General features: G+C 39.8%; 2 protein-coding genes across 11 annotated transcripts in view; both read right to left on the bottom strand.

Annotated features, from left to right (window-relative positions):
- C3H2orf42 (chromosome 3 C2orf42 homolog) overlaps positions 1 to 9,873 on the bottom strand; it is a 41,228-nt gene extending 31,355 nt beyond the window's left edge. For both annotated transcript variants that reach the window (XM_066378077.1, XM_066378076.1), the window contains exons 1-4: positions 9,828 to 9,873; positions 4,680 to 4,974; positions 3,445 to 4,280; positions 1,043 to 1,153 (exon numbers count right to left, since the gene is read on the bottom strand). In XM_066378077.1, the coding sequence (XP_066234174.1) occupies positions 1,043 to 1,153; positions 3,445 to 4,267 (934 nt within the window). In that variant the 5' untranslated portion in view covers positions 4,268 to 4,280; positions 4,680 to 4,974; positions 9,828 to 9,873. The remainder of the gene's footprint in view (positions 1 to 1,042; positions 1,154 to 3,444; positions 4,281 to 4,679; positions 4,975 to 9,827) is intronic.
- Positions 9,874 to 12,911: 3,038 nt separating this feature from the next.
- TIA1 (TIA1 cytotoxic granule associated RNA binding protein) overlaps positions 12,912 to 21,122 on the bottom strand; it is a 43,495-nt gene continuing 35,284 nt past the window's right edge. For 4 of the 9 annotated variants that reach the window (XM_066378047.1, XM_066378049.1, XM_066378051.1 and 1 more), the window contains 6 exons: positions 18,983 to 19,091; positions 18,493 to 18,588; positions 18,298 to 18,382; positions 17,818 to 17,941; positions 16,827 to 16,972; positions 12,912 to 15,562 (listed from right to left, as the gene is read on the bottom strand). In XM_066378047.1, coding sequence (XP_066234144.1) covers positions 15,436 to 15,562; positions 16,827 to 16,972; positions 17,818 to 17,941; positions 18,298 to 18,382; positions 18,493 to 18,588; positions 18,983 to 19,091 — 687 coding nt within the window. In that variant the 3' untranslated portion in view covers positions 12,912 to 15,435. Of the gene's footprint in view, positions 15,563 to 16,826; positions 16,973 to 17,561; positions 17,667 to 17,817; positions 17,942 to 18,297; positions 18,383 to 18,492; positions 18,589 to 18,849; positions 19,092 to 21,122 lie in introns of those variants that run through there. The other 5 variants (XM_066378048.1, XM_066378050.1, XR_010750401.1 and 2 more) reach the window with 4 other exon arrangements.

The following is a 21,122-nucleotide window of genomic DNA, read 5'->3' as shown; positions in this document are numbered from 1 at the left end:
TTTGTAGAGTATTAAATAGATTTTACACTAATTTCTGAAGAGGCTAAAACATAAAAAGTTTTTGACAATTTCTAATTTAACTTCAGTGTCTAGAAGAAATTAGCATTAGCCTTTATATATAACATTTTACTTTTCTGAGCTCTTTACAGAAAAATGCAAGTAATAAACTATATTTTCACATTAGTATGGAAAATACAATGAATTATTTTCCCAACCTTTTAAAAACATTCTACAGATAAAAACTTCATAACCCCGTCCTAAGGCAGGTTAGAGTGTAAGACTGGTCTGAATGTTTAAGGCAGTGGTCCCCAACCCCTGAGCCGCAGACTGGTACCAGCCCATGGGCCATTTGGTAAGGGTCCGCAGAGAAAGAATAAATAACTTACATTATACCCATTTTATTTATATTTAAGTCTGAATGATATTTTATTTTTTAAAAATGACCAGATTCCCTCTGTTGCATCTGTCTAAGACTCACTCTTGACGCTTGTCTCGGTCACGTGATACATTTATCCGTCCCACCCTAAAGGCCGGTCCATGAAAATATTTTCTGACATTAAACTGGTCCATGGCCCAAAAAAGGTTGAGGACCACTGGTTTAAGGGATGAACAAACATATTCCATAATAAGAGTTGAATTTGGTTTGATCTTATATTTAGCCAGTAAAACCAACTCTAGCTTGACTGGTCAAATAATGATCAAAGGAAAGTAATACTTATTCAGGGAAAAGAACCCATAAAAACTGTTTCTTGGGGGAAGGGGAGGGGCACAAAGAAAACTAGACAGGTGACGGAGGACAATCTGACTTTGGGTGATGGGTATGCAACATAATTGAATGACAAGATAACCTGGACATGTTTTCTTTGAATATATATGTACCCTGATTTATTGATGTTACCCCATTAAAATTAATAAAAATTTATTTATAAAAAACAAACCAAAAAAAACCCTGTTTCTTATAATTGCTGAGATTCAATGAAACAAATGTAAAACAATCTGTAACAATAACACCATCAAACAAACAAACCAAACAGCTTCTCACCAGATAATTCATCCTTTTTCCTCTTCTTTGTCTTAGATGGAGTAGACTCACAAGCTGATACTGTTGATTCTGAATGGCAACCCAATTGGGGCACAATAATCTCTTTAAGACCTAAAATATACAGATTTCTGAGTTATTAATATCTAAGAGGAAGTATGAATCTCTACTTAAGAGAAAAATTAATTTATAAAAATCCAAATCCCCAAACAATGGAGTGATTGCCATTGGAGAGGTTGTAGAAAAAAAGAACTCTTCATATACTGCTGGTGTGAATGTAAACTGGCACAGCCACTACAGAAGACAGTATGTAAGTTACTCAAAAAATTAAGAATAGAGCTACTATATGATCCAGCAATCCCTCTTCTGGATATCTACTCAAATAATTTGAAAACATTTATTTGTAAAGCTTTATGTACCCCTATGTTCACTGCAGCATTATTTATAGTGGCCAAGACATGGAAACAACCTAAGTGTCCTTCAGTAGATGACTGGAGAAAGAATATGTAGTACATCTATATGATGGAATACTATGCAGCCATAAGAAACACTGAAATAATGACATTTGCAACAACACGGATAGATCTTGAGAGTATCATGCTTAACAAAATAAGTCAGATGGAAAAGGACAAAAAGCATATGATTTCACTCATGTGGGATATAAAACAGAAAGAAAGAAACAATAAAACAAAAGAATTTATAGACACAGACAACAACAGGGGTCCCCAAACTTTTTACACAAGGGGGCAGTTCACTGTCCCTCAGACCGTTGGAGGGCCAGACTATAAAAAAAACTATGAACAAATTCCTATGCACACTGCACATATCTTATTTTAAAGTAAAAAAACAAAACGGGAACAAATACAATATTTAAAATAAAGAACAAGTAAATTTAACTCAACAAACTGACCAGTATTTCAATGGGAACTATAGGCCTGCTTTTGGCTAATGAGATGGTCAACGTGCTCCTCTCACTGACCACCAATGAAAGAGGTGCCCCTCCCGGAAGTGCGGTGGGGGCCGGATAAATGGCCTTAGGGGGCCGCATGCGGCCCGCGGGCTGTAGTTTGGGGACCCCTGGACAACAGTTTGAAGGTTAGTGGAGGGGAAAGTGGTGGGAGGATGATGAAGAGAGTAAAGGGGGTCAAATATACAGGAGACTAGATTATATGGGTGGTGAGTACACAGTGCAATATACAGATGATGTATTATAGGATTGTATGCTTGAAACTTATGTTATTAACCAATGTCAACCAATAAATTTAATTTAAAAAAAAGATTGTGGATCTGATAAAAAAAGTTCCTTTAAAGGACAGCCCAGACCTGTGGTGGAGCAGTGGATAAAACATCGACCTGGAATGCTGAGGTCGCCAGTTCAAAACCCTGGGCTCGCCTGGTCAAGGCACATATGGGAGTTGATGCTTCCTGCTCCTCCCCCCCTTCTCTCTCTCTAAAAATAAATAAATAAAATCTAAAGAACAGCCCAAAACATGTTTTTGTTCATATAACATTAACTTGACAGAGGGCTCTACAGCGAAATATAAAACTAAAAAGTTGGAAGCTACTTCCCTGGCCAGGTAGCTCAGTTGGTTAGAGTGTCATCCTGATATGCCAAGGTTGCAGGTTAGATCCCCAGTCAAAGGAACATACAAGAATCAATCAACAGGTCTGACCTGTGGTGGGGCAGTGGATAAAGTGTTTGACCTGGCAACGCTGAGGTCACCGGTTTAAAACCCTGGCACATATGGGAGTTGATGCTTTCTGCTCCTTCCCTTCTCTTTCTCTCTCTCTCTCTCTCTCTCTAAAAAAACTGAATAACATTTAAAAAAATAAAATATATCTTAAAAAAGAAAAGAATCAACCAACATAAATAAGTGGAATAACAAATCTCTCTCTAAAATCAATAAATTAGAAAAAAAAGTTGGGAGCTACTGCCAACTAAAGATGATTGAGAAATGAAAATAAAAAGCACTTATAAGATAAAAATATGTTAACTGCAGCAAAAGACTTGATTTATAAACTAAAGGTTTTCTTTTGAGCAAGGTACTTGTTTTCCCCATTTTCAGAGATAAGAAACAAGCAAACAAGCCAAAAGAAAAGGGATTTTTTGGTTGTTTTTATTATTTACATAGGGCATCTGTGAAAGAGTCAAGAAATCAAAGGAGCTAACTTTACTAGATTCACTGTCTCAATGAAAATGTCCGAGTCTCTTGATCATGATTTCAACTAATCAACTAACCAACCAACCAACCTTTATGTAAGTGCTGACTGGGATTAAAAGAAGGAATGCTTTTTATTGAATTATCTAGCAACTGCTTTTGAAGGTTGCTAGGACAATCTCCAAATGCCATCAGTGGGACTCTTTCATTGTCATTTTAGAAAACAGAGTTAACCATACCACCTACCGCTGGAATCAAAATTTAAGAAGTCTGAGAATTCCTGAGCCAATGTCTCATCACTGGCAAAGGCACAGATGCAAGCAAAGAAATGAATGCATCTCTGTGCTGCCTCATCCTTGGAAGCATTCAACTTGTGTGATTTCAGAGTCTGGCAGGAGCAGAAGAAACGGCGCTCAGGCAAGCTTTTGGCACTGATTTTCTGCACAAAAGATGTATGCAAGTACCCCAAACTATGCTTCTGGCTTGCCTTACATTTCACCACCAAAATGTTTTTAGTAATTCTCTGCACAAGGGGACCTGTGGGTTCTGTGGCCAACTGCCAGATGGTTTGCTTGGTTTCCGAGGAGGCCTGCATTGCATTCAGGACTGAGCTCTTTAGAGTCAGAGGGGTGGCCTCTGCCTGGCAGTTTACTGCCAACTTGATATGCTGGCATTGGTTTTCCACAACACTCTGGGTGGCAGCTTTCAGGCAGGCAGGGACATAACACCGTCCAGAGCTCAGCTGAGTGATGATTGTCCCATCTACTGTCTGGATTGTTGTCTCTGAAACACCCAGCTCCACAAAGCATCGGTAATCAGGGCCCCGATCCCTTTGCCGCACCGAGTAGACCTGTAGATCAGAGCCTGTTATGATTTTGACAGCTTCCACACTAGGCTGCTTCCGTGCACCATAGCGGAATATGGTTCCACAAGTCTTGTTCTTACAGCTCAGTCCCCGGGTTCCATTGTATGTGCCACATCGGGGACACTTTCTGATTCCCCTCAATGTGGCCTTCCCCAAATCAGATAAGAAAGCTGGGACTTTAGTTCTCAGAGAGTTTGGTTCCATTTTTCACAAGTCCCTAGAAAAGACAATAAGCCCATCAGCATGAGTACATATACACACACACACACACACAAACACACCAGAGTTAAAATCACTTATGGTATTTACTGCAGAAACTGAAACATGAAGAAGCTATCCCCTATTTTCAAACAGTACTCTCAAACACATCAGTTTAAGCTCTCAAACAAAATGAAAGTGGAGGAAACATTGCCTTTCATATCTCTATATATTTTAAAAAATCCTAATGTAACAACTAAAGCATTTCTCTAGGTTCAATCATGTTTGATACAACAACCTAGATCAATTAACCTAATCTTTACATGCACAAGATGTTTAACTTGAGCAACAGCTGAAAAATGGGAAATGTTAGTACTTTCCCTTCCACCCTTACTCACAACATCCAGCCCAATCCTACCTGTTTCAGCTGCCAGAGCATCTAGAAAATGGTGTAACCTAAATTCATAAGACATAAAGAGCTGTTTCATTAGTTTGTGTTTCATTAGTTTGTGATGATCATAGAGGACAGGTGAAGACATAATCATTTACAGAGTAAATGTTACTGCTTAAATCAAAGTCTTCCGAAGTTTGAACTCCACAGAGTAACAATGGACACATTTCTGCATCCTCCTTCTTGGCCAGTCAATGGCAAAGCTCCTACCAATATCTCACAGTCAAAGAAGATTCACACCGGCCTACATGATCTTGGCAGTCTATAAATAAAACAAGAAAAATATTAAAGTTATACAAAGACAGAATGATTCTTTCCTCTCAGAATAGGAATCTAAATCTTTCAAAAATAGTTAAGAAATAGACAAATTGTGCCTGACCAGGCGGTGGTGCAGTGGAAAGAGCGTCGGACTGGGATGTGGAGGACCCAGGTTTGAGACCCCGAGGTCGCCAGCTTGAGCGCGGGCTCATCTGGTTTGAGCAAAAGCTCACCAGCTTGAGCCCAAGGTTGCTGGCTTGAGCAAGGGGTTACTCGGTCTGTTGAAGGCCCGTGGTCAAGGCACATATGAGAAAGCAATCAATGAACAACTAAGGTGTCACAATGCGCAACGAAAAACTAATGATTGATGCTTCTCATCTCTCCGTTCCTGTCTGCCTGTCCCTGTCTATCCTTCTCTCTGACTCTCTCTGTCTCTGTAAAAAAAAAAAAAAAGACAAATTTTTATGGAAATGGTTGATTTGTACTTTTAATTGCAAGAAGGTAAATTGCAGTATTAATGGCACTACACAGGGACTTGTCAAAAACACCCAGAGTCATGGTATATATATATACCATGCTTCATATCCATTTCATTTGAATCTCACAATATTAGTATCTTATTTAAGCTAAACAACCATTTTTCATACGAAAAGTCTTAAGTTAAGCCTTGGCCCGCTAGTTCAGCGTTATCCTGATATGCCAAGGTTGTGAGTTTGATTTTTGGTCAGGGCATATCTAAGAATCAGAAAATTAATGCATAAATAAGTGGAACTACAAATCAATGTTTCTCTCTCTCTCTGTCCTCCTCCCTCTCTAAATTCAATAAAAAAATTTTTTTTTGAAAAGTTACAAGAATAACAGAGGGTTCCTGTATTATTACTCTTCACACAGCTTTCCCAAATGTTGGCATCTTAATAACCATGGGACATTTGTAAAAACTAAGGTTTTAACATTGGTACAATACTATTAACTCTACTACAGGCTTTATAAGGATTTCAACTGTTTTTTCACTAATGCTCTTTTCTAAAGAGTAAATTTTTAAAGAAAATTTCACATTTTCAGAAAAGTTGCAGATACAAAATAAAGACATGTCAAAACTAAGAAGTCAGGCCTTGACTAGGTGGCTACTTGAATGGATAAAACATTGTCCCAATGCTCTGAGGCCACAAGTTCAATCTTGGGTCAGGGCACACAGGAGAAGCAATCCATGAGTGCACAACTAAATGGAACAACTAAGTGAAGCAGTAAGTTGATGCTGTTCCCCCTTCCCCTTCCAACTTCTCTCCCCCTTCCCTTTCTCTCTGTCTCTCAAATCAATAGAAAAAAAACAAACTAAAAAGCCAACACTGGTATGTTATTATTAACTAAATTCTAGTCTTTGTCCTTTTTTCTGTTCCAAGAACCAATTTAAGACGTCACACTGCATTTAGCTATCATGTCTCTTTGCTCTTCTAAGATCTAAGAATTTGTCTTTTCTTATTTTCTATAAACTTTTTTTAAAATTTATTATTATTATTTACTAAGTGAGAGGAGGGGAGGCACAGACAGACTGCTAGCGCCCTGACCAGGATCCACCCAGCAAGCCCCCTATGGGGCAATACTCTGCTCATCTGGGGTGTTGCTCCGTTGCTCAGCAACAGAGCTTTACTTAGCACCTTAGGCAGAGGCCATGGAGCCATCCTCAGCACTTGGAGCCAACTTGCTCAATCAAGTCATGGCTGCGGGAGAAGAGAGAGAGAGAGAGAGAGAGAGAGAGAGAGAGAGAAGCAAGAGGGAGAGGGGTAGAGAAGCAGATGGTCGCTTCTCCTGTGTGCCCTGATGGGTAGTTGGATCCAGGACATCCACAAGCTACTACCACTGTGCCTACCGGCCAGGGCCCCATAATCTTGACAGTTTTGAAGAGTCAGGTATTTTATAGGGAATGCTCTTCAATTTTGGCTTGTCTAATCTTTTCACTGCATATTCCCCCCCTTTTTTTAGTGAGGGCGGGACAGAAAGAGACAGACAGACAGAAAGAGAGATGAGAAGCATCAACTCATAGTTGTGGCACCCTAGTTGTTCATTGATTGCTTTCTCATATGTGCCTTGATGAGGGGGTGCTCCAGCAGAGCCAGTGACCCCTCGCTCAAGCCAGCAACCATGGAGTCATGCCTATGATCTCACGCTCAAGCCAGTGACATCGGGGTTTCAAACCTGAGTCCTCAGGGTCCCAGGCAGACATTCTATCCACTGCAGCACTGCCTGGTCAGGCTTCTTTTGACCCAGTACTTCTACTAATAATGTATCTTACAGATATACTCCCACTTTCAAAATGAGTAATATATAAGGCTACTCAGTGAAGCATTTTTGTAACAGGAAAACATTAAAAATAAACTAATGGCTATCAAGAAAAAATTAAATTAATTATGACCTAATGGAATACATTTCAAAAAATAAATTATTTTTACAGCTGTTTAAAAAATAGACTGAGGCCTGGCCTGTGGTGGCACAGCAGATGTGTCGACCTGGAATGCTGAGGCTGCTGGTTCAAAACCCTGGACTTGCCTGGTCAAGGCACATACAAAAAGCAATCAATCAGTCATCAACTGAAGTGAAGCAACTGTGAGATGATACTTCTCACCTCCTCCTTCTGTAAAATTAATAAATAAAATTGTAAAAAAAAAAAGATTAAAGAACTTTATGTGTTGGATCTTCTGATCTTTAAGAAATGTTAAGTGATTTGGAGAAAGCTGGCAATAGTAAAGCCATGTTACAAGCCTTAAAGACATTTAAAGTTATTAAGGTCCCTGAAAAGAAAAAAAAAAAGTTAAGTGAAAAAGCAAGACTCAGAACAGCATTTATAATATGCTGCCAATTGTGTATAAAAAAGGGAAACATTGCCTGACCGGCGGTGGTGCAATGGTTGGAGCATTGACCCGGAACGCTGAGGACGCCAGTTCAAAACCCTAGGCTTGCCTGGTCAAGGCACATATGGAGTTGATGCTTCCTGCTCCCCCCCCACCAAATGAATAAAATCTTTAAAAAAAGGGAAATATTTATGTATATTTGTATTAGCTTGTAAATGAAATACAATTGTTTAAAACTCTCTAAACTGATAAACTAATAGGAATAGTTACCTTATTGGTGAACGGGGACCAACGTGGGAGGGAAATTTTTACTACATACTTTTATAGTTTATTTGTGTTGATCTTAAACAAATAGCCTGATATTTCTCCAGCAAAATGGGTCTATTTGGGAATAAAGAATTGCTAGGCCCTGATCGGTTGGCTCAGTGGTAGACCATTGGCTGGGCATGTGGATGTCCTGCGTTCAATTCCTGGTCAGGGCACACAGGAGAAGCGACTATTTGCTTCTCCACTCCTTCCCCCAACCCCACTCTCCCCCTACTACAGCCATGGCTTGACTGGTTCAAGCACATCAGCCTGAGCACTAAGGATGGCTCCATGGAGCCTGCACCTCAGGTGCTAAAAATAGCTTGGTTGGGAGCATGGCCCCAGATGGGTGGAGTATCAGCCTCAGATGGGAGTTGCTGGGTGGATCCCCAGTCAGGGGGGAGAGTCAGAGAGAGGGATAGATAGGGACAGACAGAAAGGAACGGAAAGAGATGAGAAGCATCAATCATCAGTTTTTCGTTGCAACACCTTAGTTGTTCGTTGATTGCTTTCTCATATGTGCCTTGACTGTGGGTCTTCAGCAGACTGAGTAACCCCTTGCTTGAGTCAGCAACCTTGGGTCCAAGCTGGTGAGCTTTTTCTCACACCAGATGAGCCCACGCTCAAGCTGGCGACCTGGGGGTCTCGAACCTGGGTCCTTCCGCATCCTAGTCCGATGCTCTATCCACTGCGCCACCGCCTGGTCAGGCAGCCTACTATTTTTCTGCATCTACCTATAACAAATCTTTGGACTGTCAGGGTAATTTCCTTCTTCCAGACTCTTTAGGGCACAATCTCCCACCAGAGCATGGGATCACAAATCTCATTGTTATGCTGTTAACTATCCTATACCCACCTATGTAAAAATAATGTCTAATCAGTTTACCTTTCACCCAATCCCAGAGATTTCCCGGGCTTTACTTTCTCCTATCTCCCTAATCTATCACCAATGGATTTCATGTAACCCCCCCTACGTCTTCAGCTTTGAATTCTAACGTATAAAATAAGGTGCAAAACTGCCATTCTCTTGAGCATTTTCTCAATCCATTGAGACTTTGCTTCCTGGCAACTGTCAGTTTGACTCAAATTCATACAAATTCTTACAGGTTTAGACATCCCTTACATTGAAACCATGCTCCTGTGAAGTAGGTACTATTGTACTCATCTTTAGAGATGAGGAAATTGTCTCAAAGTAATGACGTGATGAATGTCTCACAGCCACATCATATTATTTTAGCTGTTAGTCTGGAACCCACTGGATTCCTTCTCAAATCACAAATGAGAGGAAGGGGCAGTCGTGGAAGCCTGAAGCCTAGATTCCCGGCACAGGGTGCCCTGCGCGGCCTCAGAATGATGCAGAAAAGCCCCCAGGGAAATGAAGAAACGTGTCTGGAAAAGGGGCCTCGGGTACGTGCATCTCTCGCTTCGTTTCCGGGACCCACATGGTCCCGGACGCCCCACCCAGGACCTGTTTCCCAGCATCCTCCCCGCGGAAGGCTCTCTTCCGGTTATAAATCAGGCCCAAGCAGAAGCAACGCCTGGCCCACACCCCGCTCCTTAGGCACGCTCTTCGTCGGGATTCCAGGCTCTACACCTGTTCCACCGCCGCTCCGCCTTCTGTCAGTACGGCCTCTTTACCTGCCCTGCGCCCCCACCCCCACCCCCACCCGCGGCCCCAGAGCCCCACGCTGTTAACCGCCCTCACCTCCTCTTTCTTCGTCTGTCGCGGTCTTTTACAAACGTAGCCAAACTGTTGGCTGTAACGACAGTCGTTATTGGTCCATGCCACCCACGTGCTGTAAGTGCCCGCCCACCTCACTCGCGTTGTCTGATGGGAGGTGAAGTTTCTTCCTCCTGGAGACTGCCGAGAATTGCTGCGGAATCCGGTTGTAGAATTTGCGTTTACCTGGAGAGTTTCGCTCAGGTTCTTCGCGGGCGTTCGAGTGTTTCCGTCCCACCCTCCTAGTTCCGAAGGCACTGACAGCTTTAGGGCTGGCCATGACTGTTTTAGGCCTGAGAGACTCCCGTTTCTGAGTAGAGTTCCATTGATAACGATGAACAATTACTAGATATCAGCTGCGACTTAGCCTTTTTTTAAAATTCATTTTAGAGAGGAGAGGGAGAGACAGAGAGAGAGAGAAGGGGGGAGGAGCTGGAAGCATCAACTCCCATATGTGCTTTGACCAGGCAAGCCCAGGGCTTTGAACCGGTAACCTCAGCATTTCCAAGTCGATGCTTTATCCACTGCGCCACCACAGGTCAGGCGACTTAGCCTTTTGTCAAAGGTCTTGATCACGGTAGTATCCGCTGTTTCTATGACTTATGTAATTTTGTCGTTTTTTCTCCCTTAACTACTTTTGATGTAGTCCCATATAATGAGTTGAAATCAGCTTATGTTTTAGTCTGGTCCTTAGAATCACACAGAATAAATCTAAATGCCCTGTTTGTGATTGAAGAAAAACCCGAGTGTAATATGTTAAGGGTGAGGCCTCTATATGTGTGTGTGTATTTCCTGAAACTTTGGCCCTGGTTCTGCTACTTACTAGAGGGGGCGCTGTAGGCAGGTTGCCTGGGAAAATGGTCCTTTAGTTTTTTGGTTAAGTTCTTAAAGTGGAAGTAGGGGAAGAGGGTACACTTTTTCCAGGAATTTGTTTCCAATTTTGTCTATTTCAGTTTTAAGTGATCATCAGCGTATTCCTGGATCATCTGGATGGTGACCTTCTAACTGTGGGGTTTCAATACCTAGTTGTTTGAGATTGTATGGGTGCCAAGTGATTATCTAAACGTGTTCTCAACTGTGAGCACTGCTACTAGCATCTAGTGAGTAGATGCCATAGATGTTAAAGATTCTACAATGCACAAGACAGACTTCACAACAAAGAATTATCTGGTCTCAAATGTCAACAGTGCCAAAGTTTTTTTTTCCTAAGGGAGAGAGATGAGAAGCATCAACTGTAGTTGTGGCCCTTTAGTTTTTCATTGATTGCTGTGTGTGTGTGTGTATGTGTGTGTGTGTGTTGGGCGGGGAGCTCCAGCTGAGCCAGTGACCCCTTGCTTAAGCCAAAGACCTTTGGGCTTCAAGCCAGTGACCTTGGGACCATGTTGATGATCCTGTGCTCAAGCTGGCGACTTTGGCCCTTTTTTCCCCTCCCTCTTTTTCCAAGTGAGAGGAGGATAGACTCCCGCATGCACCCCAACTGGGATCCACCTGACAACCTGTCTGTGACCATGCTGGCAACCGAGTTATTTTTAGCACCTGAGGTGACTCCCCCCAGCCGCCCTCAGTGCCAGGGCCATAGGCTGGAACCAATGGAACCATGGCTGCAGGAGAAGAGGGGTGGGAGGGGTGAAGAAGCAGATGGTTGCCTCTCCTGTGTGCCCTGACTGGGAAGTGAACCTGGGAGGACATCCACATGCTATTGGAGGCTCTACCACTGAGCCAACCGGCCTGGGTCTACTTTGGGGTTTCAAACCAGGGACCTCAGCATCCCAGGTTGATACTCTATCCACTGTGCTACCACAAGTCAGATTGTCTTTAATATTCTTACTAAATTTATTTCTATTTTAGTTTCTTGTTCTCACATTTTACTAATATCCCATCCTAATTTCTTAAATACAGCATTTTTCATCTCAGGATATTATAGTTCTCCTGATTCTTGATAGTTGCTTTTTTAAGATCTACCTGTCACAATCAGTTTTCCTCATTTCTAGTGATCTTTGGCTGTCTTTATTCAAAAGCACAGCACTAAAAACCTGTTTGGAAGATTTGTATACATGGGAAAGGCTTAGTGACTGGCCCACTCCGCTCACTGTAGTGACTGGTGGCCATTTAGCTTTTTGGTGGGAACCCTCAAATGATAGAAGCATCTATCTTTTCTCTCATGAGTTTAGTTTTTCTACAGAAGGATCCTCCAAATCCTGCCTATTGTGTGGAAATGTGGTCATTCATATGCTAGAGCTGAACAAGGAGCTAGGGTTCTCATTTATCTAGTATGTAAAATTGTGCTTAATCCTTATTTTCTATACAGCACTTCGTGCTAGCCTACTAACCCCTGGTCGGGTGTCTGCTTTTTCCAAAAGTTGAATACCAGAATAACATGCCTCCAACTTTACAGGCCAAATGTAAAATCCTATTCGAGACACATTCATATACATTTTATTAAGGCTCTTAAAATTAAAATTTCCTATTTTATAGGTATATTCTTCAAATTCTAAACACAACAGTAGTAAAATCCATGACTGGAAAAAATGTAACCCCCTACAAAAAATGATTTTGTTTTTAGAAATCACTCTTTGAAAGAGTATGTTTTTTGTTTCCTATAAACACATTTTATTTTTTCAAAGTCACTGTAACCTGAAGAGCACCCTATAGCATTTAGTAAGCCTAACTCTCTTTGTATATGCAATCTAGTTCTATCAACTGCCTTCTCAAATGTAACAGAACTCAAACAACATATACAAAAGGAAGAGAAGTACATGGACAAAACAGAAGAATAAAACTACAATGTGAATCTCATTTTCAGCATGGAGATATTATCATAAAGAAAAATGAAATCTTGGTTGTGTGTGTGTGGTGTTTTTTTTTTGACATCTCGGTTTTATAATGACTTGAATCCAGATCATTCCATTTTTTGTTGTTGTATTAAACACTAACACAATGCAAACCATGGTTTCTGGAGTTAAGATTTTTTAAAACTACCAAATATCTGAATGAATATAAAACAATATAGCTAGACCAAAAAGAAAAAAAATCTCTCACACAATAATCACTGCAAGAATATCCCACAGGTTATAGAAAACATAAAGGAACTTTAATATCCAAACAGTCAGGGCAAAGAATACTGGATTAATGACTCACTAAGTGTGAGTCATTTAAGGTTCTTTACAGTACCAGATGTATTTTAAAATAAAATCTGAATGCATATCGCAGAGAATAAAACCATTTTAAAAACTTTTAATTTCCTTACCTGATACTAATGCCAGTAGGTTTAGACGGAAAAATCTTTAAATGATTTGTTTTAACAGGAAAAGTAAGATTTAAACCAAAGTTAGCAATGTTCCTGAAATATGAATTTGTTCAGTAGTAACCTTTTCATCATGAATACCACTTTCTTTTTAAAAAGTAGTCAATGTACATTTTGAGATTTGTGCAATAAAAAATATACCGGTTAATAAAGTGTTATTACTTGAGATAGTCAAAATGAAAGAAAAACTATACTTTTGCTTAAATTATTTAGGCCCAAATAATTTACCCTGCACTTGACAGATTTGTAGTAAATAAAATATTTCTGAAACAGAAAAATAAGGGGTTCTAAAATAGAAACATAAACCAGGAGAATTTAAAAATAGCTTCCTGATATTGTAATTTTTAAATATTTCACATAAGCTGCTTTTGGTTGGATGCCCTGATCTGTAGAAGTTAACAAGGAAATAAAATTTCCAAGTATTTAAAAAATTTACTCATCTTTCATAAAGCAACTTTTAATGTAGCAACACTTAAAAATACACAGTGACTTAATGAAACCTTAGCACAACTGCATAGAATTGAGCTCCAGAGAATTATATATTTATAAGTTGTCTTTCCTGGGCTGTGATTTACAAGAGTATTGGCTTAGAGACCAGTATAGAGTCAGTCATTTGCTCCTGGTTGGAAGATATGGGCCAGGAAACTAAAATTTCACAGGCCTTTTCTGTTCCTAAATAAAATTCTAGGAGCTCTCTGACGGTCTGAAAAACAACTGACCATCCCAATATATATACTGGGGACCCTTCCCCTTTGTGAGTCACTGAAAACAAAACAAAATCTCCCATAACTATTCTAAGAGACTCTGAAATGTACTAGAAATTTCAAAACTAGAACAATGCCATCAAAGATTAAACCTCTTAATGCTCGGAGCCACCCCAAAAAAGATTGGGAACTCCAGGAAAACAGGTACCAAAAGAATCAAAATAATGATTGCACTGAGGATTCTCCTCTTTGATGGCTGTTTAAGGAGGTAGGATTTTAAGGTTTTTTTTTTTGTTTATCTTTTGGCCTCTGAACATTTAAAAAATGCTTTGCCCGGCTGGTCCTTCAGGCTAATTTTGGAGTTCACAACAAACCCCAAGCCCAACATAAGGATATTCTACAGTTTCACAGCTATCATTTGTACATATTAAAATTAAGTTGATTTACTCTTTTTGAGTAAATATTAACTAGAAAATGGAAAATTATTATATTCCTTTACATACAACTTCGTCTCAAAATTCTCGAAAAACAAGAGCAGATGACTTTGTATTCAAAGACTACCAAAGTGTGTATTTGATATTCACATGCAAACAACTTAAAACCATATAAATCTCCTGTCAACTCTGCATGATACCTTTAAGAAGGAAATGACATACAGTTTGATAACTGTGCAAAATATTCAACTGCTAAAACAATTTACATAATGAAATAATACACATAAATGTAGAAGTTGACACATGAAATTAGCACGGGTTCATAAGAACTTATCACATTTCAGAGATTTTCTTTAGTAACAAGTTTTTGTTTTTATATTTCCTGGTACACAGCAAAATTTATCACAGAAGATAAAAATTCTTTTAAACAAAGTCAACAGGGAGTTTTTGAGGCACCTTCTCATAAAAAACAAGATGAATGCAATTAATCCATCTGAGAAAAGTTTTCAATCAAATCGAACATTTTTTCCCCATTTAAGTATAGTTTACAGAACTTTAATAAGGCAAGACAAATTTTTGAAAAAATGTAGATACAAAAATGATGTAAACTAATAATTTATATTTAAAAACCCCAAAGGGAAATGATGGAGATGGGACAGCTCAAACAATTTCTTAAAAAAAACCTAAAACAGAATTGTGCACAAGCTGAAGATTACAAAGAACTTCCAGACTCTGCACAGTTTTGGTTTTTCATTTTTTAAAACATCTTTATATTACATGTTTTAAATCATATCAGGAATGCAAACTAGAACTGCACTACTTTAGTGGAAAAAAGTTCAACATTGTGCAATTTTCTGCCTCTTAATTTAAAAAAAGTGGCAGCAATCCCTGCATTTGTATTTGAAACAAGGATTTGAGAAACTTTATTAAAAAAGGTAATGAAGGCAAAAATTGGCAGACATCCAGCATCTTGTTTCTTTTTAAAACAATATGGATGGTAAGTAATTTCATGATTAAAAAAATGAACCTTTTAAATAAATATTGTATCTGACATATGCACTGACTGATTTGATAAATCTTTAAGTAAACAACGGCTTTACTATACTCCCTGTAGCCTCAAAGCCACTGGCTTTAGATTCTAGAGTCCTTTTTCATTGGGTTTCATACCCTGCCACTCGATACCCTGCAGGCTGATTAGGCAACATGCTGCCATTCTGTCCTGGAGGCGGCTGCACTCCATAATTTGGTCCCATCCACGGTGCAGAAGACTGTGTCTGACTGGCAGAGCATGTGAAAGAAGCAGAGGGGAGGGCAATCACTGGTTAAAATGTATCATCAAGAACAAATAACATATACAAAGAAAATATACTTTTCCTTAAACTCAAATATAAGAATTGTTATGTCAAGGAAAGTAGAGGCAAAGCTTTTTTTTTCTTCCTTAAAAATAAGCATCCTCAGACTAGCCTGTGGTCGCAAAGGGGAGAAAGCGTGGACTTAGAATGCTGGGGTTGCTGATTTGAAGCCCTGGGCTTGCCTGGTCAAGGCACATACAACAAGCAATCAGTGAACTAAAGTGAAGAAGCTATGAGTTGATACTTCTTGCTCTCCTGCCTCTCTCTTGCCTCTCTGTAAAATCATTAACAAACAAACAAAAAAAACATCCTCATAGAGCAACAAAACAACTGAATTCAAGAATGGCCAAGCCTGACCAGGCGGTGGCGCAGTGGATACAGCGTTGGACTGGGATGCGGAGGACCCAGGTTCGAGACCCCGAGTCGCTAGCTAAGCGCGGGCTCCTCTGGTTTGAGCAAGGCTCACCAGCTTGAGCGCAAGGTCGCTGGCTCAAGCATGGGGTCACTCAAGTCTGCTGTAGCCCCCTGGTCAAGGCACATATGAGAAATCAATGAACAACTAAGGTGCTTCTAAGAGATGAGAAGAATTGATGCTTCTCATCTCTCTCCCTTCCTGTCTGTCCCTATCTGTCCCTCTCTCTGACTCTCCCTATCTCTGACACACACACACACACACACACACACGAATGGCCAAGGCCCTGGCCTGCTAGTTCAGTGGACAGAGCGTCATCCAGGAGCACTGAGGTCACAGGTTTGATCCCTAGTCAGGGCACACATGAGAAGCGACCAATGAGTCTACAACTAAATGGAACTAAGTGGAACCACCAGTTGATGCTTCTCTCTGCAACCCATTTCTCTCTGCCCCAAATGGAAACAAAGAAACAAAACAAAGCCAAGTGACCATTAGTCACAGGAAAAGCTTAGTAACTATTAAGCTTATTTTCTTGTTTAAATATTAGTTGTTTCATTACCAAAATTTTTATAATGCTTGTTATATCTCAAGGCAACATATTTCTAGGCAAAATTTTAAAGATATATACTGAAAACTATAAATTAAAAACCATTCTAAACTAAGTCTTTCAAAGGCTAAAGCTGTACACTTTAGAAAGTCAGGCTATCTACTAATACTTAAAATGTCTTCCTAAATTCTTGATGTTTTCAAAGGCTAATAATAAAGGGAAAGAGCTTACTTAAATCCCTGCTGGTTCCATGCCTGGCCATACATTCCATATGCAGGTACTTGCCAACCATTAGGCATATATTGGCCAATTTGTTGTGCATTTCCATACCACTGGCCCCACTGGCCATAAGCTTGTGGATATCCAATTTGATTCTGCTATTAAGTGAAATTATAACAGATAACTTAGTATTATTTGAAGTTATATGTCCTAATATACCACAAATAACTAATATACATAGCCATAACACTTAGGGCCATCACTACAATTAAAATGAAAGGATAAACAAGAGTTGAGAAAGTGACAAAAAAAGTGAGGTTATATTGATTGCTTTAACTTGATGTGATGCTCTGAATAGCATATTCTTTTTAAGGCAGTGGGTAATGTTCTAGTAATAAATACTGAACTCAGTAGAATGTTTAAGTGTTTTGTATACTATTCACATGAATATTTCCTTTACATAAGAAAGATACAAAGATTACTTATTTCTATATTCAGTTTACTTAAAGAACTTAATAGTTTAGAATTTTATGCCTATTTTGATGCTCCATTTACAATTCCCTCAAAGAAACCTCTGTGGGATCAAGTTAACCACTATATCTGCCTAGAAAAACAAAAGCAGAAAAATGCAAAGGCCCTAAACATAAATACAACAATATTTTTGTTTCAATCAAGTCAACAATGCTTGTGAGTTCTCCAAGTATGTGAATAAATCTACCAAGTACGTATTAAGAAAAAATTTAATACCCTGTTAGGTTTGTCGGAGCATTTTAAAATCCACTGTGTATGAGTCAATTGAGGAGGTCACATTCATCATGTCACCACTGCAATCCATGAGCCATCACTCTGGAACTATAATACATGTAGGAAGAGCCCTTATATACTATTATTTTAGTATGAACTAAAAACTTATTAACATGGATTATCAGCAATTTCATTTAAAAATAACATTATTATTAGTATTAGCCCAGTAGTTATTTTGCAAAGTCAAGAACCCTCTCACCTGCTGTACGGGATTTATCATATCAAGAGTTTCTTTGCCCCAATAGCATTTCACAACATGACCTTCAATGGTAGTTCCATTAACAGAAACAATTGCATGTGCTGCACTTTCGTGGGAGTTGAATCTGTTGAAAACAATATTGAGAATCACCAATATAAACTGTTTAAAATAGTTAAGAATATTATTTTTAAAAATAAAGTTGGGCCAGGCAGTTCATATAAAAGAATCAATAGAATGGCATATTCTCTTGTTTGTTTTTTTTCAGCGCTCTTGTATTTCTGGAGAAACTTCTTTTAATAGAGAATGTTTTACTGGTTTTGTGTTGGAAGAAGGGAGCTATTACAAAAACAGTGGCAAATATGCTAACTGCTAGAGAGAAATTTTTATTTCTTTATAACTAAGGTAAATTTTAAAGAAAACCACTAAGTTAAATATCTAAAACAAATTTGGGGGAAAAGAGTTTTTTTTAACCACTCCTACCGAACAAATGAATATCCTTTATCTGGAAAGACTCGAATTTCCATTATTTGTCCAAATGGTGAAAAAGTTTGACGCATAAGTTGTTCTGTTGGACAAAAAATAAAAACACATTAAATTGTATTAAAATTCTACAAATATTAAGACTTTCAGTTTAAAAATTAATCTCAAGACGCCATACAAGTTAAGCCCCCATACCTGTTAGCCCAGAAGTGACGCCTCCACAGTACACAGTACAGTTACTAGGACTGGACTGATTTACAACCTCATCATACGACAGCTGTTTGGTGTTTGCTGGAGATGAAAAGTTTTATATTTTTAATTCATTAAATAAAATGTTCAGAAAGAAAAATGCAGCATTAACTACACTACTGTAATGGTAATATTTACCTTGACCAAAATGCTTATATAAATATAATACATATTACATTTGATTAAAGATTAAACCTCCCCCAAGAATGTCTAAAAAATTACTCAATATTCTCTATTGAATAGGAGACTTGACACAAAAGATACTACTTATTATTTGTAATTACAAAAATGAAAACTAAGTACATTTTAGAACAGTAGTCTTGATTTGCTTCTCATCTATTTCTGCAATAAGTCTCCGGGAACAGCTCTAACATTTAAAATCTAGTGTATTTTCCTCCAAAATTCCATATTTCCTTTTCTTCGCCAATACACCTACACTCATATGTACTCTTTGGAGCTGGAGGCTTTCGGGTTGCCCAGTTAGTTCTTATTTGTCTTCCACCAAGCCACTGGCCACCCATCTGCTGAATGGCGTTTTCTGCATCCTGTTCCACACAACATTAGAAATGACAAAGAAGCAACTATTAGTCACTGTGAAAAATCTGTGAGCAGTAGAGAAAACTCATGTTTACTTTCACAAATGTTTTTTGAATGAAAATGGTTTATGAAATAACACAATATATGATAGGTCACTTAAAATGCAATGGTGCTTCTAAATTATCTCTCTTTTAGTTGGATATCAGACTTTAGTAATGTTAATCACCTGAAAAAGTTCAAAGCCCAAAAGCCCTTCTAAGGTAGCTACTATCAAGTTCATGTAACAATTTAAGACTATTATGGATGGAAGCCTCACTTTATACAATCCAACAAGTTTGTTAATGACAGCTCATTTCATCCAATAAATAATACTTAACAGCTATCATGTCCTAGATAGCAGGTCAAGTGCTGGAGATATGTTGGTGAATGAGGCACACATGGTCTCTGCTGTCATGGAGCTTACATTGGGAGGTGGGGCAGGGCAGCAAATACAGCAATTACAAACTATATGCCATGAGAAACAAGTAGAGACAGAGATTATGGACATGGGGATCTACTTTAGGCAGCATGATTAAGGAAGGTCCTTTTGAAATATCTACTAAAATTGAGAGGAACAGGAACTAGCCAAATCAAAACAGGGAAGAAAGCCCTGGTATAGGGGAAAGCATTATAAAGTGTGTAAAAGCAGCAAAGAGACTGGTTTGCACCTGAAAGAATGTGAAAAATGACTAAATTTCAGTGGAATCTAGAGAGCAAAATGGAAGGGTGCCAAAAAACAAACAAACAAACAAACAAAACTGAAAGATTTTAAGTAAGAAATTATCATGATCTATGTTTTTTTTTTTTGTTTTGTTTTTTTCTTTTCACTTTTCTGAAGCTGGAAACGGGGAGAGACAGTCAGACAGACTCCCGCATGCGCCCGACCGGGATCCACCCGGCACGCCCACCATGGGGCGATGCTCTGCCCATCAGGGGGCGATGCTCTGCCCATCCTGGGCGTCGCCATATTGCGACCAGAGCCACTCTAGCGCCTGGGGCAGAGGCCACAGAGCCATCCCCAGCGCCCGGGCCATCTTTGCTCCAATGGAGCCTTGGCTGCGGGAGGGGAAGAGAGAGACAGAGAGGAAAGTGCGGCGGAGGGGTGGAGAAGCAAATGGGCGCCTCTCCTGTGTGCCCTGGCCAGGAATCGAACCCGGGTCCTCCGCACGCTAGGCCGACGCTCTACCGCTGAGCCAACCGGCCAGGGCATGATCTATGTTTTTAAAAGGCCATTCTTAGTGCTAGGAGAATGGTTTAGGGAGATAAGTAGTAAAAGGAAAAAGATATTTTATGTAACTAATATCCAAATTTTTTAAACGTTGGTCGTCAGGACCACTACAGTAGCAGTGAATGTAATCTAAAAGTCAACAGAATTGAGGGTGGGGAGTCAGAGTAAGTAAAAGGAGAGGAATCAAAGATGACTCCTAGGTTCCTGCTTGGGCAGTAGGGAGGACAGTGCTAGCATTTGCAGAAATTTAAGAAGGCTGGGGTGTGTAGGAAAATGGCCAGAGACTGAAATGCTGCCCTGAAACAAGTCTTACGTGCGGACTTTGGAACGCCAAGTCCTACAGGGGCTGAACGCTGCCCTGGCAAGCACTGGTAAGATTGTTAAATGGAAGCAGCTAATCCCTATAGCCATTTCCTGCATACCTTGAAAGGTTTTTTTTAATTTTTTTTTATTTTTCTGAAGCTGGAAACGGGGAGAGACAGTCAGACAGACTCCCGCATGCACCCGACCAGGATCTACCCGGCACGCCCACCAGGGGCGATGCTCTGCCCCTTTGGGGCATCGCTCTGTTGCGACCAGAGCCACTCCAGCACCTGGGGCAGAGGCCAAGGAGCCATCCCCAGCGCCTGGGCCATCTTTGCTCCAATGGAGCCTCGGCTGCGGGAGGGGAAGAGATAGAGAGGAAGGAGAGGGAGAGGGGTGGAGAAGCAGATGGGCGCTTCTCCTGTGTGCCCTGGCTGGGAATCGAACCCGGGACCCCTGCACGCCAGGC

This window comes from Saccopteryx leptura, chromosome 3, assembly GCF_036850995.1.
Source record: "Saccopteryx leptura isolate mSacLep1 chromosome 3, mSacLep1_pri_phased_curated, whole genome shotgun sequence".
NCBI lineage: Eukaryota > Metazoa > Chordata > Mammalia > Chiroptera > Emballonuridae > Saccopteryx > Saccopteryx leptura.
Note: the sequence above shows the minus strand (reverse complement) of the source record. Positions and strands in the feature narration are given on the sequence as shown.